The sequence below is a fragment of the Trachypithecus francoisi genome, unplaced genomic scaffold (genome assembly GCF_009764315.1).
Source record: "Trachypithecus francoisi isolate TF-2019V2 unplaced genomic scaffold, Tfra_2.0 Lachesis_group16, whole genome shotgun sequence".
Taxonomy (NCBI): Eukaryota; Metazoa; Chordata; class Mammalia; order Primates; family Cercopithecidae; genus Trachypithecus; species Trachypithecus francoisi.
In genome coordinates, this window is record NW_022681461.1 from 13,874,312 (window position 1) to 13,896,598 (window position 22,287).

The following is a 22,287-nucleotide window of genomic DNA, read 5'->3' on the forward strand; positions in this document are numbered from 1 at the left end:
GCAGAAAGCTGTTTAATCGTTTTTTTTTGTTTTTTTTGTTTTTTTTGAGACGGAGTCTCACACTATTGCCCAGGCTGGAGTGCAGTGGTGTGATCTTGGCTCACTGCAAGCTCTGCCTCCCTGGTTCACGCCATTCTCCTGCCTCAGCTTCCCGAGTAGCTGGGACTATAGGCGCCTGCCATGACGCCTGGCTAATTTTTTGTATTTTTGGTAGAGATGGGGTTTCACTATGTTAGCCAGGAAGGTCTCGATCTCCTGAACTTGTGACCTGCCCGCCTCGGCCTCCCAAAGTGCTGGGGTTACAGGCGTGAGCCACCATGCCCGGCCCTAATCATTTTAACTTTTAGATTGATTTTGGGTTTTCATTTTAGAAACTCATGTGTAGCAGTGTAGAAGATGGATTGAGGAGCTAAAATTAGAGACTGTTGCAGTATCCAAGCAAAAGGGAGTTGGGGAAATGACTGAGTGTACAAAGAACAGAGAATGAATTTAAGAGATCTTCAGGAGATAAGTTAAACAAGACCTAGTAATTAATTGGCTGTAAGGTGTGTAGGAGAGTAGGCAAGGATACTCTGAGGTTTCCAACTTAGACAGATGTCCAGATGGTGGTGGCATAACAAGGTACTTCATAAAGGATCCAGTGGGGAAGGCAGGGTGGTGAGATGGAAAGATAGAATATATTTCATGTGGAGATGCTTATTGAACATTCCAGTTCAGTTGTCTGTCTGTAGAGAAATAATTAGTTTATTGGTAGAACTTTAAACTTTGAGATTGAAGAGCAGTGGGTATAAAGGTTAAATAGGTTAAGAGTGGGATAATGTGAACACCTGCTATACTTTTGAGAAGGTTGAGAAAAGAAGCCAGCAAAGGAAACTTAGCAGTAGTCAGAAATGAATTAAGAAAACCAAGAGATGCTTGAAAAAAAAAGTGTTTTGGATTTGGTGATAAAGAGGAGGTTGACTTTAATTTTAGTGTCAGAGACCAGCAGAAGCCAGATTTCAGTGGGATGAGGCAGGAAATTGCTGATTATTGTCTTAAATTTGGTCTTGAAAGGAAGAAAGTAGCAACGAGGAGGGGATTATAGACCAAGGTGTAACTTTTTTTGTTTTCATTTTAATGTTTAAGATGTAAGGGATTGAGTAAATGAATAAAGAGGTATCCATTTATACAATTTGGCTAGCCTAAATTTTGTTTTTTTATTTGCCTTTTATTTTTAAAAAAAATAAACTTTAAGAAACATATTACCTATTGGTGAGTTTATTTTACAGTTTGTAAACTGAACTTAATTATTGTTGGTAATTCCTTTTAGGAGTATGAAAATGCTGAAAATACTTCAACTCAGTCCAAAGTTATGAATAAAAAAGATAAAAGAAAGAATCATCAGGGAAAAGACAAACCTCTCACAGTATCACTAAAAGATTTTCATTCGGAAGGTAATATATATACAATGCTATCATGCTAAAAGAACTATTCTACATCTTTTATATTTCAGTTGTAAATATCTTTATAATTTTTAAACAATAAGTAAAAGTTGTTCATGTATCATGTAGAATGTAAAAAATGTAAACCTGTGTCTTAGTTTGTTTTGTACTGCTGTAACAGAGTACCTGAGAATGGGTCATTTATAATGAATGGAAGTTTATTGGCTCACAGTTCTGGAAGCTGGGAAGTCCGGTATCAAGATGCCAGCATCGGGTGAGGGCCTTCTTGACAAGTCATCACATGGCAAGAGTGAGAGCAAAAGGGGGCCAAATTTGCCCTTTTATAACCAATCCCACCTGTGAGGGTGGAGCTCTGATGGCCTAATTCCCTGTTAAAGAACCCACCTCTTAATATTGTTACAATGGCAATTAAATTTCTTCTTCTTTTTTTTAGATGGATTCTCACTCTGTAGCCCAAGCTGGAGTGCAGTGGTGCACTGCAACCTCCGCCTCTGTGACTCAAGCAATTCGTATGCCTCAGTCTCCCGAGTAGCTGGGACTACAGGCCTGTACCACCACACCCAGCTAGTCTTTTGTATTTTTTAGTGGAGATGGGGTTTCACCATCTTCCACAGAGTGGTCTCAAACTCCTCAGCTCAGAAGATCCGCCCGCCTTGGCCTCCTGAAGTGCTGGGATTACAGGCGTGAACCACCACACCTGGTGACAATTAAATTTCAACATGAGTTTTGGAAGGGACAAAATTGTTGGGAAATAAACTAAAACCATTTGGGGTTTTAAAGTAATTTAAAATCAGTCATTAAAACCCCATAAAACTTTAGTAAGAATTTATCTTTTTGTATTTTTGAGTTTGTCTCTTTTCTAAAACTTACTGAAAATAAAAATTGACATTTGTAGTTTGAGTCATCTTGAAACATATTATTTTCCTTATACATGAACTGAGTTGGCTTACACTAAGCCAGGAATGGTGTTTTCATATTTCAGCCATTGTTGGTCAATGTCTTCAAGTTACCTGGAACTGCATCTTAAAAAATGAAAATACAAATTTTAGAACAAGACTTACTACCAGAAAAGTGTTTGTAGTATCATTTGTATTTTTTATAAAATGGAGAAGACAAAAGAAATTTTACTATCCACTAAACTTTTGAAGAAAAACCACAAAGTACATTATTTTTAATGTGGGAAATGTTAAAAAATACTTAGCCTGTGCTGTACAGTATGGTAGCTGCTATTCATGTGTGGCAATTTAAGTAAAAGTTAAAATGAAAATGTAGCTTCTTAATTGCACTAGCCATATTTCAAGTGCTCAGTAGTCACATATGACTAGTGGCTTCCATGTTAGTCCAGCTATAGGACATTACTATCATCACAGAAAATTTTATTGAACAGCGCTTTGTCTATACCAGTCAGAATAGTTGTTCACCATATGGACAGCTGTTTGTTCATTGACAGAGCATTTTATTTGATTCATATGAATTCAGCCTTAGTACATTGGGCATTGTTCTGTGAGGATAAATATTACCTTAGCAATAATTTCAAAAAGAAAAAACTTAAAATACTGCTTTCAAAAATAAGCCTTTCTTTGAAAATCAGAGAATATATTTAGAAGATTATATTGTTTTCCTTTGAGGATCAAGAAAGTTTTTCCCTGTAGGCTGCCAGTGATTAAGTTGCTTTGCTTTGGAGTTAAAAAAACAAAGATGGCCAGGCGCGGTGGCTCACACCTGTAATCCCAGCACTTTTGGAGGCCAAGGTGGGCGGATCACGAGGTTAGGAGTTCAAGACCATCCTGGCTAACACAGTGAAACCCCATCTCTACTAAGAATACAAAAAATTAGCAGGGCATGGTGGCACGTGCCTGTAGCCCCAGCTACTCGGGAGGCTGAGGCAGGAGAATCGCTTGAACCCGGGAGGCAGAGGTTGCAGTGAGCTGAGATCACGCCACTGCACTCCAGCCTAGGCGACAGAAGGAGACTCTTGTCTCAGGAAAAAAAAAAAAAAAAAAGACATTTTATTAAAAACTAGGCAGAAACATGGAAATAATGGTTTCTAAAACTCCTGTTTTCCATATTTAATTTCTTAAGTAGTATGTAAATTTTAGAAAAACATCAGTATGGCCAGGCACGGTGGCTCACGCCTGTAATCCCACCACTTTGGGAGGCCGAAGTGGGGCGGATCACAAGGTCAGGAGATCGAGACCATCCTGACTAACACGGTGAAACCCCGTATCTACTAAAAATACAAAAAATGGCCGGGCGCGGTGTCTCAAGCCTGTAATCCCAGCACTTTGGGAGGCCGAGACGGGCGGATCACGAGGTCAGGAGATCGAGACCATCCTGGCTAACACGGTGAAACCCCGTCTCTACTAAAAAATACAGAAAACTAGCCGGGCGAGGTGGCAGGCGCCTGTAGTCCCAGCTACTCGGGAGGCTGAGGCAGGAGAATGGCGTAAACCCGGGAGGCAGAGCTTGCAGTGAGCTGAGATCCGGCCACTCCACTCCAGCCTGGGCGACAGAGCGAGACTCTGTCTCAAAAAAAATAAAAAAAAAAAAAATTAGCTGGGCGTGGTGGTGGGCGCCTGTAGTCCCAGCTACTCGGGTGACTGAGGCAGGAGAATGGCGTGAACCCGGGAGGTGGAGCTTGCAGTGAGCCGAGATCGCGCCACTGCACTCCAGCCTGGGCAACAGAGCGAGACTCTGTCTCAAAAAAAATAAAAAAAAAAGAAAAGAAAAACATCAGTATGTTTTTGTTGTTGTTGTTGTTGTTGTTGTTTTTGAGACAGTCTCGCTCTGTCGCCCAGGCTGGAGTGCAGTGGTGGGATCTCAGCTCACTGCAAGCTCCGCCTCCCGGGTTTACACCATTCTCCTGCCTCAGCCTCCCGAGTTACCAGTATGTTATTAAAGAGAAGCTACACAACTTTTGCAAGTCATGATTAACACAGTTGAGGTTCTTCCTTAGGTTCTGGCTTCACATTGTATGCTAAATAGAACATGCTAGAAGAGTGACTGTGTAACTTACCAAGATTTGGTAGTTTGATCTGAAGTTGGTGATTTTGGCATTTACTGTGTTTATGGACACTGTTCTGATCAAGAAATTCTTTAGAGAACTGGACCAACTTTTAGATTCTGAGTCGTCAGAAAGTTGTATTATTTTTAGTCCTTGAAAATAGAAAACTTCTGCTGTAGACAAGAAGCACTGTTAAGTATTAGATATTCTGATCATCTCCAATTTAAATAAGAATACTTGCTCACTATTTGTACTTTATTTAGAGACAGAGTCTTGCTCTGTTGCCCAGGCCGGAGTGCAATAGCACGATCCTGGCTCTGTGCAGTTTCCGCCTCCTGTGTTTAAGCGATTCTCATGCCTCCGTCTCCCAAGTAGTTGGGATTACAAGCATGTACCACCATGCCTAGCTAATGTTTTTGTATTTTTAGTAGAGATGGGGTTTCACCATGTTGGCCAGCCTGGTCTGAAACTCCTGGCCTCAGGTGGTCCGCTTGCTTGGGCCTCCCAGAGTGCTGGGATTACAGGTGTGAGCCATCGCCCCGGCCTTATTTGTACTTTAAATTCCCTTACACTTTCCTCATTCTGCTCTTGGTAATTGCTTTCCAGAAATGCTGCGTTGTTTCTAGGCCAGTAATTTGTTTCATCTAGGTATATTTGTTATGGGTTATTTTTTGTGTTAATTGTATAAATATATATAAAGTTTTAGGTTTTTTTATAGTACTATTAAATCACCTTGATATATATTTTTAAAATAAAATAGCTAATAGTTTCAAAGGACATAAATTACTATTCTACCTGTTTGTTACACAAAAGCAGCAATCTGAACATTTTTTGTAGTTGTTGTAACCTGTGATTTGATTTTGGACATATTTGTGTCCCCTTAACTTGCTCCCCCCACCTCCCAAATTATGTGGAATCAAAAAACTAAATTATGTGGAACTGTGGAACTCATATGCTTAAAATGCAATAATATCCCTTGATATGGGTGTCATTTACTAGGATAATAAGACTTGATCCTTAAGCTGAGTAAATTAGTAATTATATACTGAATTTTAACATCTTAAACCTAGAAAAGTAAATCAGATGAGAATCCTAGAAAACCCTCAAATGAATTCTGTAACTCATAGGAGATAATTTTGAAATTCCGTCCGTTTGGTGTTTTTTTTTTTTTTTACATGTTAAAACATTTTTATATGTTAAGTTCCTTCAATAAAGTTTCATCTTTATTTCTTTTTCATTTACAGATCACATTAGTAAAAAGACTGAGGTAAGTCTTATTGTAGCCATCTTGTAGAAAACACTGATGATTTTAAGAATAATACTTTAATATTTAGCAGTAAGTCTTTTTTGAGACATAATCATTTGAAGGACAACCCATAGGTTTGTCTTGAGTGAACCCAATCATGTTTCTGCCATTATATAAGGATATAAAATGCATTAGTGTAGAATAAAAACAAGATTATTTGCATGAAGCATAATATCGTTTGGCTTTATCATCCTAATTTGTGTATATGTGTGTATGAGCCAAAGGTTACTTTGTGTGTGCCAAGCTTAAAATCTCAGAGAAAAGTGGTTTAATCTCCCACTTTGTATTTTAATCTTTATTAAAAACTTATCCTGAGAAGGTGTCTCATAGTATTTTGGAATTATGGAAATTTGAAATGAACTGTGATTCTTTAAATGTACTCATGGGTAAGAGTAACCTGATTATATACTTCACTTACCATTCACTGGTAGTGTAGCCTACACTTCCTGGTGTTGGGGATTTGGAATTTTTTGTTTCTGTTATTTAAATGCTGTAGTACAGCCTCTGCAAATCTTTTAGTTGGGAGATTGTGCTATTTAAAAAATCCTCTAACATTGAGGAAGATACTAATAAAATGTTGAAATTATTTTTATCTTTTAAGGTAATAATTTCAAAGTTTTATTCTTCTATTGCATATGTGTTCTTTTTTTTTTTTTTTTTTTTTTGAGACAGAGTCTCGCTCTGTCGCCCAGGCTGGAGTGCAGTGGCCGGATCTCAGCTCACTGCAAGCTCCGCCTCCTGGGTTTACGCCATTCTCTTGCCTCAGCCTCCCGAGTAGCTGGGACTACAGGCGCCCGCCATCTCGCCCGGCTAATTTTTTGTATTTTTTTAGTAGAGACAGGGTTTCACCGTGTTAGCCAGGATGGTCTCGATCTCCTGACCTCGTGATCCGCCCATCTTGGCCTCCCAAAGTGCTGGGATTACAGGCTTGAGCCACCGCGCCCGGCCATGTGTTCTTATTAGTAGTTCCATTGTTTAATTTTTTTTATGGTCAGATGGTCCTTGATTTCACTTATATATATGGCTTCTGACCATTTTTTTGTTTATTTCAGACATTTGCTTGACAGGCTAGGAAAATGAAATCTCTCTCTTAAAAAAACACATCTAAATAATTCTGTGATTATATTATTAATTTGGTTCCTAACTACTATGCATGCAAACACAGAATTGATTTGTTGTTAAAACAGATGGTTGATTTTTTTTTAAGTTATTTGCAAACCACTGTCATCATTTCTTAGATTAAAATTTAAATGACTACATATATAGACTGAATATTAATTCCATGTTTGAAAGTGGCAAACATACTTTTGAACTGATTCCAATTCATTTTTGTCCATTGATTGATTTGGAGGATAGTGTTATACAAATAAGAAAGCAGGTATATGTTGTGTAATGCATTATTCTACAATAGTGCAAGATAACTCTATAAACTGTTTGATGCTTGCCTTTTCTTCTTTCCTGATTTGAAAGAAGACAAAAAATGCAAACTGGCAAGATCCTATTTAATTATTAAAGATGAGTTGTATTTAAACAAGCTTCTGTATGTAGAATAATGTATTTTGTATTTCCTTATAATTTTAGAACTGTGTTCTGTCGTGTTAAATTATTTGATACATAACATTGATTTTGAAGATTTCTAATGATTAAGTTCCACATTTGTAAATACAGTCTAATTATAATTTATTTCCCTTATAACTAAATTAAGAAATTGGTTATAATATGTAATTCACATTACCTTTTTTTTTTTTGTTTTTTAACTTTTAAGTTCAGAGGTACATGTGTAGGTTTGTTATATAGGTAAACTTGTGTCACAGTGGTTTGTTAATACAGATTATTTTGTCACCCAGATATTAAGTCTAGTACCTATTAGTTATTTTTCCTGATCCTCTCCCTCCTTCCACCCTTCATTCACCCTCTAGTAAGCCCCAGTGTGTCTTGTTCCCCTCTATGTGTCCATGTGTTCTCATTATTTAGTTCCCACTTATAAGTGAGAACATGCAGTATTTGGTTTTTGTTTCTGCATTAGTTTGTTAAGGATAATGGTATCCAGCTCTATCCATGTCCCTGCAGAGGACACAATCTCATTCTTTTTTATGGCTGCATAGTATTCCATGGTGTATATGTACCACATTTTCTTTATCCAGTCTACCACTGATGGGCATTTAGGTTGATTCTGTGTCTGCTATTGTGAACAGTGCTTCACTGAACATACACGTGCATGTGTCTTTATAATAGAACCATTTATATTCCTCTGGGTGTATACCCAGTAATAGGATTGCTGGATCAAATGGTATTTCTGTTTTTAGTTCTTCGAGGAATCGCCACCCTGCTTTTCCACAATGGTTGAACTAATTTACACTCCCACCAATGGTGTATAAGCATTTCTTTCTCTGTAACACAACCAGTATCTGTTATTTTTTGACTTTTTAATAATAGCTATTCTGACTGGTGTACTTTTTGATACTTGTTAAAAGTATGCCAAAATTATGTTCCATTTCCATTAGAGGTGTTACTTTCTGGGACTTAAATATTTAAATGTTACAATGGTTATACCATTAATCTAGGAATTTAGAAGATCTTTTTTTTCCACAGAGAATCCAAAAAATCCTAAAGAAAATTTCATTTGAACTCTTAAATAAAATGTTATTTGCTCCTAAAATGTACTGGTTTTGTTAACATTGTATTCTGAATGATTGACTTAATTCATTCCATCTTTAATATATTACTTAGGCCAAGGAATTTTTTTTCATGGCTACTCTAAAGTTCTTAACATCTGTGGAGAATAGTATGCTTCTTACTTACCTCCTCTTAAATCAGATATTTATTGGATAAAATTCAGGAGGGAAAAGATTTTACTTTATTGAGGGTTGATGAGGTGTACTTGAACTGCATATATATTCCTCTGACTGTTAACTAAACTTGTTCTCAGGTTAATTTCATTATTTCTTTTTTCTTCTGTCTAGAGTAGGTGCTTGTACATACCTCTTTATAAAATCTCAACAAATCGTGCCTTTTCAGGAGTTTTATTTGATTCTTAGTCTTTTTCTGTTGGACTGAAGTTGTTTTCTTTTTTAATATGTTGCTTTTTAAATGCCAGAACTGTTAGGAAGGCAATCTCACAGATACTCATTTCTCTGTAGTCCTACTTTTATCTGGCCTTCCAAACTCTGGTCCTTCTAGTATAGTTTTAGTTTTAAAAATCGTAGTGACCATCATGTGTCTTGAAGTCTAAACGATCAAGTCTTCAATATGCTTGAATGTACTATCATTGGAAGAGTATCCAAGAAACTGTAACAGTGGTTGTCAAAGGCGACGGTGGGGTAGATATTGGACAGAGGGATATGAGAAGTAGTTTACTTTTTACAGTATAAGCTTCTGAATTTTCTGTCATGTCCGTGTACTACTTATGTAAAAATTATATTAAAAATAAAAAGGACTGTGTGAAGAAAGGAACCAGGGAACAAACCCAGTCCTATTTGTCTCTGCAACCTACTTCCTTCTTATAGCACTGTGCTTTAGCACTATGCTCCACATGTCTACCTTTAGCTGATTATGAATGTGGACAGATAATTTATTCACTTTAGGCCCTAGTTATATTATGAAGAGTAATGTTGGATCTATTGATTTCTAAAATTATGATAAATGACCTGAGTGCAATTGAAAATAAAGAATAAAGAAAAATACGCTAAATAGTGAACCCTGTAGTTAATGCTACCAACACACAGGAGTGTGGCAGTAATAAAATTAGACTATTAATTTTTTTTTTTTTTCTTTTTGAGATGGAGTCTTGCTCTGTTACTAAACTGGAGTGCTCACTGCAACCTCCGTCTCCCGGGTTCAAGTGATTCTCGTGCCTCAGCCTCCCAAGTAGCTGGGTCTACAGGTGTGCACCACCATGCCTAGCTAATTTTTGTGTTTTTAATAGAGGTGGGGTTTTACCATGTTGGCCAGGATGGTCTCCATCTCTTGACCTCGTGATCCACCCGCCTCAGCCTCCTAAAGTGTTGGGATTACAGGTGTGAGCCACTGCACCTGGCCTAAATTTTTTATTTTGTTTCTTGTTTTTTTTTTAGACTGTTAAATTTTAAAAGCAAATAAATTTAATATAGCTTTAAATGAATCTCACCTAGAATCTGGTTTTACCTGAAGATTCAACCTATTTTCTATTCTTCTCAGTGTGTTGAGCTCATTCTTGTTACTAAGCCTTTCCTTGTTTGTGTGTGTTACATTTGTTAGCTCTCTTTGGTTGTAAGCAACAGAAGGCCAACTAATTCAGCATAAAAAAAACAGAGACAGTTATTTGGTTCATATAACCACATCATGGAAGAATAGGGGGAGAGTTGACCTCATAGTTGACTGGATCGAAGCATTTAGACAGCTTTAGGATTTCACTCCCTACTCTCAGCTGCTATCTGTTCCTTCACTTCAAGCGAGATCACATGATTACTTGGGGATCTTGGGGTTATAGCTTTACAGAATTTCTTACAAACTGTTAATTAGCTGTTGAGGTTTGACAGATTCATTTCTTTTTTTTTTTCTTTTCTTTTCTCTCTGTTTTTTTTTGTTGTTGTTTGTTTGTTTTTTGACACAGAGTCTTTCTGTGTTGTCCTGGCTGGAATGCAGTGGCGCGATCTTGGCTCACTGCAACCTCTTCCTCCTGGGTTCAAGCGATTCTTGTGCCTCAGCTTCCCGAGTAGCTGGGATTACAGGTGCCCACCACCACACCCAGTTAATTTTTTATTTTTAGTAGAGATGGGGTTTCGCTGGATTGCCCACGCTAGTCTGAAACTCCTGGCCTCAAGTGGTCTACCAGCCTTAGCCTCCCATAGTGTTGGGATTTCAGGAGTGAGCCACTGTGCCCAACTCAAATTGTTTTCTTTAAAAAAAGAAAATTTTTTTTCCTTTTTTATCATATCATCCATCAAGTTGTTTTCTTGAGGAGTTGAGTCAAGGGGCAAGAGTATTTCCTAGATGGTGTGATATGTTTCCTATCATATCACATCAGGGGTCATAGAATGTGAGGTTATTTTTATGATGTTAAATTGATTACTGGTTCTAAAACCATTCTCCAATAAAAGGAACCAGGACTCCTTGGAGAAATACCTGTATCTAGGGTGATGAGAGGGAATACACAAGATGAGCCCAGAGCCAGGCATGGTGGCTCTCGCCTGTAATGCCAGCTACTCCGGAGGCTGAGGTGAGAGGAATGCTCGAGGCCAGGAGATCCAGACCAGCCTAGGCAACATAGTGAGATCCCATCTCTTAAAAAGTTTTGTAAAAAACATTAGGCTTAGTGGTGCACACCTGTAGTCCCAGCTACTCTGGATGCTGAGGCAGGAAGATGGTTTGAGCCCAGGAATTCCAGGATGAACTATGATAGCACCACTGCACTCTAGCATGGGCAACAGAGTGAGACCCCATGACTTAAAAAAAAAAAAAGGGACTGGGCGTGGTGGGTCACCCCTGTAATCCCAGCACTTTGGGAAGCTGAGGCGGGCAGATCACGAGGTCAAGAGATCGAGACCATCCTGGCCAACATGGTGAAATCCCGTCTCTACTAAAAATACAAAAATTATCTGGGTGTGGTGATGTGCACCTGTAGTCCCAGCTACTTGGGAGCTGAGGCAGGAGAATCCCCTGAACCCGGGAGTTGGAGGTTGCAGTGAGCTGAGATCACGCCACTGCACTCCAACCTGGCAACAGAGCCAGACTCTGTCTCAAAAAAAAAAAAATCCAACCTAGCCACAGAACGAGAGCAAGACTCTCTCTCTCAAAAAAAAAAAAAAAAGAATTGTGTGGGTTGTCTGTTTACTGTGTTGATAGTTTTTTTGCTGTGCAGAAGTGTTTTAGTATAGCTAGGTCCCATTTTTCAATTTTTGTTTTTGTTACAATTGGCTTTTTTGTTGTTGTTGTTTTTTGAGACAGGGTCTTGCTCTGTCACCCAGGCTGGAGTGCAATGGCATGGTCTCGGCATACTGCAACCTCTGCCTCCGAGGCTCAAGCAATCCTCCCACCACACCCTCCTGAGTAGCTGGGACTACAGGCACATGTCACCACTCCCACCTAATTTTTTGTATTTTTGGTATAGACAGAGTTTTGCCATGTTGTCCAGGCTGGTCTCAAACTCCGGGGCTCAAGTGATCCACCTACCTTGACCTCCCAAAGTGCTGGGACCACAGGCATGAGCCACCGTGCCTGACCTGCAGTTGCTTTTGAGGAGTTGTTCATAAACTCTTTCCCGAGGCCAGTGTCCGCATTGGTATTTCTTAGGTTTTATTCTAGGATTCTTGTAGTTTTAGGTCTTACATTTAAGTCTTGAATCCAGCTCGAGTTAATCTTTGTATATGATGATAGGTAGGGGTCCAGTTTCAATCTTCTGCATTTGGTTAGCCAGTGATCCTTGCACATTTTATTGAATAGGGAGTCCTTTTCCTTACTGCCTATTTTTGTTAACTTTGTCCCCAGTAGTCCCTATTTCTGGCATATAGTAGGTAATGTAAATGAATGTTGTTGATGAATAAATGTTCTGCCTTCTCACCAAAACCTTCCCTAGACTTTTTTGGTCTGTCTCCCCTGTACATTTTAATGATATTTATAACAGGCACATAGTAGGTTTCATTTTGTCTGCTAGTTGAAGTGTATTGTTAGGGCTTTTATGGAGCTTTGCATTAAGAATTCTGATACTGTTGTTGCTCAGCAAGAAAAAATACAATTATCAGTTAATTATATTGCCATTTACGAAAGAAGAAGTTGGTGCATACTTTACAGATTCTTGCCATCCCTGATGTACAGAAGAGTGCTTAATTATTGTGTCTGTTACTATTTCATGTACTAGTTGTCTCTCTGTGAATTCCTTGAGAGTAGCCCATGCAAAGCATAGTATTATTTGCATAGCAAGAGTTTAATAATAATTATTTCAAGTCAAGTTCAAAATTTGAGTCCATCAGGTTCATCTTAGGGGTGAGAAAAAGTAAACTTAATTTGTATATAATGTTATACTTAATGTAATAGCTCATTGAAGAACACCGTGTTCTTTCTTTTTTTATTTTAAATTTCCAACTTCTATTTTAAGTTCAGGGGTACATGTGCAAGATTTACAGGTTTGTTACATAGGTAAATGTGTGCCATGGCAATTTGCTGCACAGATCATCCCATCACCTAAGTATCACGCCCAGCATCCATTGGCTGTGTTTCCTGATACTCTCCCTTCCCCCATCCCCCGCTCTTCCACAGGCCCCAGTGTGTGTTGTTCCCCCCTACCTTGTGTCTATATGTTCTCATCCATTCAGTTCTCACTTATAAGTGAGAACACCAACAGTATTTGGTTTTCTGTTCCTGAATTCGTTTCTGAGAATAATGGCTTCCAGCTCCATCCTTGTGTATGGCTGCACAGTATTCCATGGCATATATGTACCACATTTTCTTTATCCAGTCGATCATTGATGGGCATTTGGGTTGATCCCATGTCTTTGCTATTGTGAATAGTGCTGCAGTGAACATACGTATGCATGTATCTTTATAATAGAATGATTTACCCAGTAATGGGATTGCTGGGTTGAATCATATTTCTGCCTCTAGGTCTTTGAAATAATTTACACTCCCACCAAAAGTGTAAAAGCCTTTTCTCCACAACCTCATCAGCATCTGTTTTTTTTTTTTTTTACTTTTAATAATAGCCATTCTGACTAGAAGAATACCATTTTCTTTTGAGACAGGGTCTTGCTCTGTCACTAAGGTTGGAGGGCAGTGGTGTGATCACAGCTCACTGCAGCCTCAATCTCCTGAGCTCAAGTGATCCTCCTGCCTCATCCTCCTGAGTAGCTAGGACTACTGGTGCACACCACCATGCCCAGCTAATATTTTCTACTTTTTGTAGAGATGGGGTCTTGCTATGTTGCCCAGGCTGATCTTGAACTCCTAGACTTAAGCAACTCTCTTGCTTTCCACAGTGCTGGGATTATAGTTGTGAGCTAATACACCTGGCCAGAACATCATTATTTAGATTTCCTCTTGAAATAAGTTAAAAGCACTCAAGAGTGGTAAAAGAGAAATAGTACATATAGATGGATCATTTTGAAGTTTGTGTGTTACTGTATATTAAGGTGTCTTAAAACTGTAAAGCTGAGAGGCTAGTCCTTGAGGAGGTGACTTTGGAGCCCTTGGAAATATGAAAGTATTGTAATGAAAGTGACAGTTTTTCCCAAATTGATCTATAGAGTCTTTGCTGTTGCAGTGAAAATCCTGGAGTTTTAAGAACTCAACAAGTTTGCCGGGCATGGTGGCTCACGCCTGTAATCCCAGCACTTTGGGAGACCTAGGCAGGTGGATCACAAGGTCAGGAGATCAAGACCATCCTGGCTGACACAGTGAAACCCTGTCTCTACTGAAAATATATATAAAAACAAAATTACCTGGGCGTGGTGGCAGGCACCTGTAATCCCAGCTACTCGGGAGGTTGAGGCAGGAGAATGATGTGAACCTGGGAGGCGAAGCTCACAGTAAGCAGAGATCGCACCACTGCACTCTAGCCTGGGTGACAGAGTGAGACTCCATCTCAAAAAGAAAAAAAAAACTCAACAAGTTACTAATATGGAAAAGCAATTGCCAAAAAGTAGCTAAGAACTCCTAAAGAAGAACCATATGTAATGTCACTCTGTCATTTATCAGTATTCCATATATGCATGTGTTTGTTTTTGAGCTATTTTGTTCTGCTGGTGAGTTTATTCCTGTGCTGATATTACACTATGTTAAATATTCTAACATCGTAATGTCTTATATATGAAAAAGCAAGGGACTCTTTCTTAGCCATATTAGAAAAAAATCCAAATTGGATCTCTGCCTTCTATCACACATTAAAATCAGTTCTATATAAATTAAATGCTTATATGAAAGGCAAATTTTATAACTTTTAGAACTATAAAATACAGTAAAATATATTGTGGCACAGGGTTAGGGGAAAACTTAGCAAAAACACTAACCATAAAACAAAAGGTTGATAAAATAGATGTCACTCAAAATGAATAACTTATTTTCCACAACATACCAGAATGGATATAAAAAGACAAGGCACAAATGGGAAAAAGCTATTTTCAAAACAGAAGTGATAAAGCATTAGTATTCAGATAAAGAACTCCAATCAAATGATTACTGTCTCATAAAAATATAAAAAATAGACTAGTGACATTATGCATTTCACAAAATAGGAAATATGAATAGCAAAAACATACAAAATACTCGATTTTGCTGCTAACCAGAGAAATGCAGTTATGATCACACTGAGATACTGTTTTTTTCCCACCCAACAGGCAGGCAGAAATTACGAAGTGTATAGATAACAAGATGCAGAGGTTATAGATCAAGCGAGTTTTGGATCAGTTTATATTGGTGGGAATGCAAATTATTACAAATATTTTGCATGAGTTTGATGTTCATATAAAGTCAAATATTCATTATAACCCAGGAGTCAGCAAGCTTTTTTTCTGTGAAGGACCAGGCAGCAAATATTTTAGGCTTTGAGGTACATCCAGTCTCTGCCACAACTACTTAGTTCTGCCACTGTAGTATAAAAACAGCTATAGACAATACTTAAATGAATGAGCTTCATTTGCGTTCCAGTAAAACTTCATTTGCAAAAAAGAGGCAGCATTTTGGGCTGTAGTGTGTTCACCTCTGATACAAATTATGACTTAGCAGTTCACTTGTAGGTACAAATGCCTTAGAGAAGATTACATGTATTTCCTAGGAGCCACGTACAGAAATATTTATGTGTGCAGTGGCCCAGCATCATGACCTCCATACTACTCAGGAAACAAATTTGAAAAAATTCAAATGGTTATCTTCAGTAGAATGGATAAATTTTAGTATAATCACACAATGGGTTACGTAGTAGTGAAAGCAAATGAATATTTAAGTCCAGGTAGCAACATGGATGAATCCAAAAGAGAATGTTGAGTGAAGAACCAGTCTCAGAGGAATGAATGCATCAGAGTGATACCAATTTTATTAAACTTAAAATTCAGCACAACTATTCCTGCTAAAAATGTTTAATCTATATGTAAATCAAACCTTAAGATCTGACTTCCATGTTGCAGGAGATGTAGGAGTTAGAAGTGCAAGTTAAGTGATACCTAAAAGAAACAATCAGGCAAATTTAGAAGATAGATAACTTTGTAGGACAACTGACCTGGTCTCTTCAACAAGAAACTGTTATGGAGAAGAAAAGTTTGGGTGTGGATGAGGTTCTCTAGATTGAGGAAGATTTAAGAGATAACCAAATGGAGGCCAGGCGCAGTGGGTAGCGCCTGTAATCCCAGCACTTTGGGAGGCCGAGGTGGGCGGATCACGAGGTCAGGAGATCAAGACCATCCTGGCTAACACAGTGAAACCCCATCGCTGCTAAAAAAAAAAAAAATTAGCTGGGCATGGTGGCAGGCATCTGTAGTCCCAGCTACTCGGGAGGCTGAGGCAGGAGAATGGCGTCAACCCGGGAGGCGGAGCTTGCAGTGGATCACACCACTGCACTCCAGCCTGGGTGACAGAGCCAGACTCTGTCTCAAAAAAAAAAGAAAAAAGAAAAAGAGATATCAAATGCAATATATGTAGGTTTTTATTAGATTAGTAGTAAAAGACATTTTTATACAATTGAAATTTAAATGTAAAGTAGGTATAGACCGGGCGCAGTTCCCAGCACTTCGGGAGGCCGAGGTAGGTGGATCACTTGAAGCCAGGAGGTTAGAGGCCAGCCTGGCCAATGTGGTGAAACCCCATCTCTACTAAAAATAGAAAAATTAGCCAGGTTTGGTGGCATGTGCCTAGAGCAAAACTGTCTACAAAATAATAATAAAGTAGGAATAAGGTGATGTTAACAAATATGATTTTTGTTAGGTATGATAATGATAATATGGTTAAACTGGACAATTGTTTTATAGCTGCATGTGAAAGAATTTCAAGATGAATTATCATAATAACTGTACTTTAGTATAAAATACCTAGGCACAAAAAGGAGGGCCAAATATAGAAAATCCTTAAATCTAAGTGTAGAATATATGGGTGAAAATTTTCATAATAAGAAGTTAAGAAACCAAACAAAATGAAATTATATTATTTAGTGATGCATCTGTAAAACAACAGAAACATGGAAATGATCAACACTAAGTTGAGGTAATGGTTCCTCGTGGAGGCACGAAGATGAGACTAAGGGAAGAATATACAGATGGGCCGCAAGGTCTATAGGTAATATTCTAGTTTTTAAGTAGAATGGTGTGGGATCAAGGGTGTTTTGTTTTGTTTTAAAACAGCTGTATTGAGTTATAATTTAAGTACTGTAAAATTCACCCATTGCAAGTATGTAATTCACTCATAGTTGTGCAGCCATAAACACAGTCTAGTTTTGGAACTCAGAAAGTTCCCTCATAACCATTTGTAGTCAATCCCTACTCCCACCTTCAGTCCCTGGCAACCACTGATTTACTTTCTGTCTCTAGAGATTTGCAGTTTCTTGTAACCTGTAATGGACTCATAGAATGTGTAGTCTTTGTGTTGGGCTTCTTTCACTTAGCATAATGTTTTTGAGGTACATCCATGTTGTAGCATGTAGCAGCAGTATACCATTGTATAAATGTTGTTTATTCACCAGGTTATAGGCTTGCTGTGAACATTTGACATATGTCTTTGTGTGGATATGTTTTAGTTTCTCTTAGGTGGTTACTTAGGAGTGAAATTGCTGGGTTGTATGGTGAATTTATGTCTAACTTTTAAAGACTGTGTCAAATTGTTTTTCAAAGTGACTACCATTTTTCACTCCCCCCAGCAATATATGAGAGTTCTAGTTCCTATGCATCCTTGTCAACACTTGATGATATCTCTTGTTTTGATTATAGCCATTCTAGTGGGTATGTAATGTATTTCATTGTAGTTTTAGTTTGCATGTTCATAATAACTGCTGATTTCAGACATCTTTTCATATGCTTATCAGCCATTCTTATATTTTCTTGAAATATCTATTCAAATTTTTTGCTCATTTTTGTGTGTTTTCTTATTGATTTGTACGATTTCTTTATGTGTCTGGAAACAAATCCTCTGTTAGATACATGATTTGCAGATACTTTCTTCCAGGCTGTGCCTTGCCTTTTCTTTTTAATTTTTTATTGATACATAATAGATGTACATATTTTGGGGATGTCTTTTTGGTTTTTTAATTGTCTTTTGAAGCACAAAAATTTTAAATTGTTATCAAGTCTAGTTTTGTCACTTTATGAATTGTACTTTTTGTGTTCATTAAATAAATCTTTGCCTAATACAAGCCATGATTATTTATTCTAGAGGCTTTATGGTTTTAGTTCTTCCTTTAAAGTCTGTGATCCATATTTTGAATTAATTTTTATGAATTGTGAAGAAAGTTCAAATTTACCTTTTGTCATATGCATTGACACTTCTCCCAGCACAACACTCTTATATCCTTAATAAAATACCTTGACACCTTTTTAAAAAGTAAATTTGGTCATAGATATGAAGGCTCATATCTAGATTCTCGATTCCGTTCCATTGATCTGTATGTCTATATTTACATAAGCACTGTAGTGTCTTATTCATTGTATGCTTGGTACCAAATAGGTGTGCAGAATTTGAATTAGACTGAAATTGAATTGACTAGACTTATTAAGTTAAATATTCCATATTCTTATATTTGCCATATTTTAATCTTTTTATCTGATATATGTGGGATGTAGTAGTTGATTTATTTTTGCTTTTCTCCCCCCTATAGTTTTTTATCAGTATATCTTTTGAAAAAAATCCCATCTCTAGATCAGAAAGAAACTTCGTGCCTCACTCAAAAATACTTAAGGGACAGAATGCCCTTTGTGATAGGCATGATGGTAATAGGAGCAACTATCAACAGACAGGGACATTGGCTAGAATTATAATCTCTAGTGATATGACATCCAAAGGCTGATTAGTTGATAGCAGTATGTTATTCCTTACATAGAAGCTCAGCAGTATTTTTAGCATTTCTGTATTTATTGCTGTAAAATAGAATATTACAAGAATATACTGGAACTATTTTATGAAGCAGTAATCTTAGAGTTATACCTGTATCCCTTAGCAATTGCACATGCATTCTTAAGACCATAATTACTTGGTGGGGAAATAATACTTGCTCTATCAACTTCTCATGATGTTTATGAAATTCAAATAAGGTAATGTTTGTTTAAGTGCTTTGCAAAATATAAAGTGTTGTACAAACATTTTAAATGTCATTCATATAGTAAGCACTGATATACAAATAAATTTTTTTCAAACACTTTACTTTCTAAGATAATATGAAGTGAAAAGTATGAACAATTATTGAACCTTGGGGTCATTTGCCCACAAATACAATTGAGATGGGTAAAATTGTGAAATTGTGAATAACTGTAGCTCAAGAATGTGGGGTCAGGCATGGTGGCTTACACCTGTAATCCCAGCACTTTGGGAGGCTGAGGCGGGTGGATCATCTGAGGTCAGGAATTTGAGACCCACTGGCCAACGTGGTGAAACTCCATCTCTACTGAAAAAAAAAAAAAAAAAAATAGCCAGGAATGGTGGCATGTGCCTGTAATCCCAGCTACTTGGGAGGCTGAGGCACAAGAATCGCTTGAACCTGAGTGGTGAAGGTGTGAAGATTGTAGTGAGCCGAGATCGGGCCACTGCACTCCAATCTGGGTGAGAGTGAGACTGTCAAAAAAAAAAGAGAGAGAATGTGGGACATAGGTGAAACCAATGAGTGAAAGGAATATTTTCTTCAATCTCTGTCTTCATAACAGGATATTGAAGAGGAAATGCTCCTTCTCTTGGAGAATGTAAAATTTCTATTATATAATTGGATAGACAGTGATAAAAAATCGTATCTTTTACAAATCTTCTATTGGCATGTAGAATTTATATAAAAATTATTTTAAAATGCAATGTAAGGCTGGGCACAGTGACTCATGTCTGTAATCCCAGCACTTTGGGAGGCCAAGGCGGGCAGATCACCTGAGGTCAGGAGTTCGAGACCAACCTGGCCAACATGGTGAAACGCCGTCTCTAATAAAAATACAAATTAGCTGGACGTACATGCCTGTAATACCACCTACTCAGGAGGCTGAGGTGGGAGAATTGCTTGAACCCAGGAGGTAGAGGTTGCAGTGAGCCAAGATCATGCCATTGCTCTCCAGCCTGGGCAACAAGAGTGAAAATCTGTCTCAAAAAAAAAAAAGCAATGTAAAAGATTGAGCAACATAAAGCTGTGATAATCAAGACAGTATGGTACTGGCATAAGAATAGACGTTTACAGATTGATAGAATAGGATTAAGAGTTCAGAAATTGATTTTGGACAAGACTATTGATTTTGGACAAGAGTCCCAACACAGTTAAAAGGGCAAAAGAATAGTCTTCTCAATGCATGATGCTAGATATCATCATGCAGAAGAGTGAATTTCGACCCTTTCTTCACACCTTGTACAAAAATTAACTCAAAATGGATCACAGAACTAAACACATGCACTAAATCTATAAAACTTTTAGAAGAAAATATAGGAGTAAATTTTTGAGTTAGGCAGTGGTTTCTTGGATAAAATTGGACTTCATCAACTTTAAAAACTTCTGTGATACAAAGAATACCATCAAGAATATGCCAAGACAACCCACGAAATGAGAGTAAATGATTGCAGATCATATTCAATAAGATACAGACATGCAGAATATATAAAGAACTGTTACAACTCAAAAAAACAAGTAACCCAGTTAAAAATGGGCAAAGGATCTGAGAAGACATTTCTCCAAAAAGATATACAAATCTCCAATAAGCACACAAAAGGGATGTTCAGCACCATTCGCTGTCAGGGAAATGGAACTGAAAACCCCAGTGAGATAGCACTTCACACCCACTGGCTATCATGAAAAAGGCAGAACAAGTGTTGATAAGAATGCGGATAAATTGCAACCCGCTTGACTGCTGATGGGATTGTAAAATGATGGACTGCTTTGGAAAATTATCTAGTGATATCTCAAAAGGTTAAACATAGAGTCACCAGCAGTTCTACTCTTAGGTATATACCCAAGAGAATTGAAAATATGTCCACGCAAAATCTTGTGCATGAATATTATAGCAGCATAATTCATAATAGCCAAAAAGTAGCAACAACCTGAATGTCTATCAACCAGTGAATGGAGAAATAAAATGTAGGATGAGATATTTGGCAATAAAAAGGAATGAAGGGCTGATACAAGCCATAATATGAATGAATCTTGAAAATATTTTGCTAAGTCAGAGAACCAGTCAAAGGTTCACATATTGGGTTATTCCATATATACAAAAATGTCCATAATAGGCAAATCTATAGAGACAGTAAATAGATTAGTGTTGCCTGGGACAGACAGCAGGTATTAGGAGGAAATGGGGAGTGACTGCTAATGGGTACAGTTTCTTTTTGGGGTGATGGAATTGTAATACAGTTGATTGGGGTGATGGTTGTTCAATTCTGAATATATTAAAAAACCACTGTCTTGTACACATTAAATGGGTGAGTTGTTCAGTATATAAATAACAGAAATTTAAAAAGCAATATCTGAGTCCAAAAAATACGAAGAAAGGAAATTTCCAAATGTGTCTCTACTGTTTTATCTTCCAGAGATGGAGAAGGACCAAGTGGTTGATTGTCTCTTAGCTGTCATTTTTCTTTTTTTTTTTTATCCTTCTAGTGCTTGCCTAGGTGTACCAAATGTGTATCCCTTCTAGTGGTTGACTAGGTGTATTAAATGCATATCAATGCATGTTGAATGATAGTAAATCATAATTCATTTTTGACAGGAATTGAGTTCTTCTCAGACTTTATCACATGATGGAGGATTCTTCAATAGACTGGAAGATGATGTTCATAAAATTCTTATTAGAGAAAAACGAAGAGAACAGCTTACAGAATATAATGGAACAGATAATTGTACAGCTCATGAACACAACCAGGCATGTAAAGTAGAAAATTCTCTTAAAATCACAGTAAATTGAAATGTAATTTTTATTTTTTAAACAAGTAAGCAGTAGAATCAAATTATTGTGTAAAGTAGTAGTTTAGGATATGATCTTAGTAATTATCACTCAAATATTTATATTAGAAAGTATGGAGTATACTTATACTGTATGAACTAGTTCATTCCTTGATGACTGTTTGCTGAGCATGTGCCATAAGCCGTGTACTGTTAGGCACTCAGAGGAGGGAGTGGAAACATGAAGATGCGTAAGACCTCTCTTCCCTTAGACACTCAGAGTTGTGGGGATATGGAGAGGTAGACCTGTAAAAGGATCATCATTCAGCACAAATGAAGACTTTAAGGAAGATATGAACAATAAAAAAGAGGTGGTGGCTCAAGCGTGTAATCCCATCACTTTGGAAGGCCGAGACAGGCGGATCACGAGGTCAGGAGATCGAGACCATCCTAGCTAACGCGGTGAAACCCCGTCTCTACTAAAAAATACAAAAAAAAAAAAAACTAGCTGGGCGAGGTGGCAGGCGCCTGT

The 22,287-nt window shown here is 37.6% G+C and overlaps 1 protein-coding gene across 3 annotated transcripts in view; it reads left to right on the forward strand.

The window, feature by feature from the left end:
- The window catches only part of GKAP1 (G kinase anchoring protein 1), an 83,162-nt gene that overhangs the window by 29,963 nt on the left and 30,912 nt on the right, over positions 1-22,287 (forward strand). For 2 of the 3 annotated variants that reach the window (XM_033236965.1, XM_033236966.1), the window contains exons 6-8: positions 1,310-1,433; positions 5,691-5,713; positions 21,583-21,735. In XM_033236965.1, the coding sequence (XP_033092856.1) occupies positions 1,310-1,433; positions 5,691-5,713; positions 21,583-21,735 (300 nt within the window). The remainder of the gene's footprint in view (positions 1-1,309; positions 1,434-5,690; positions 5,714-21,582; positions 21,736-22,287) is intronic. The other variant, XM_033236967.1, reaches the window with a different exon arrangement.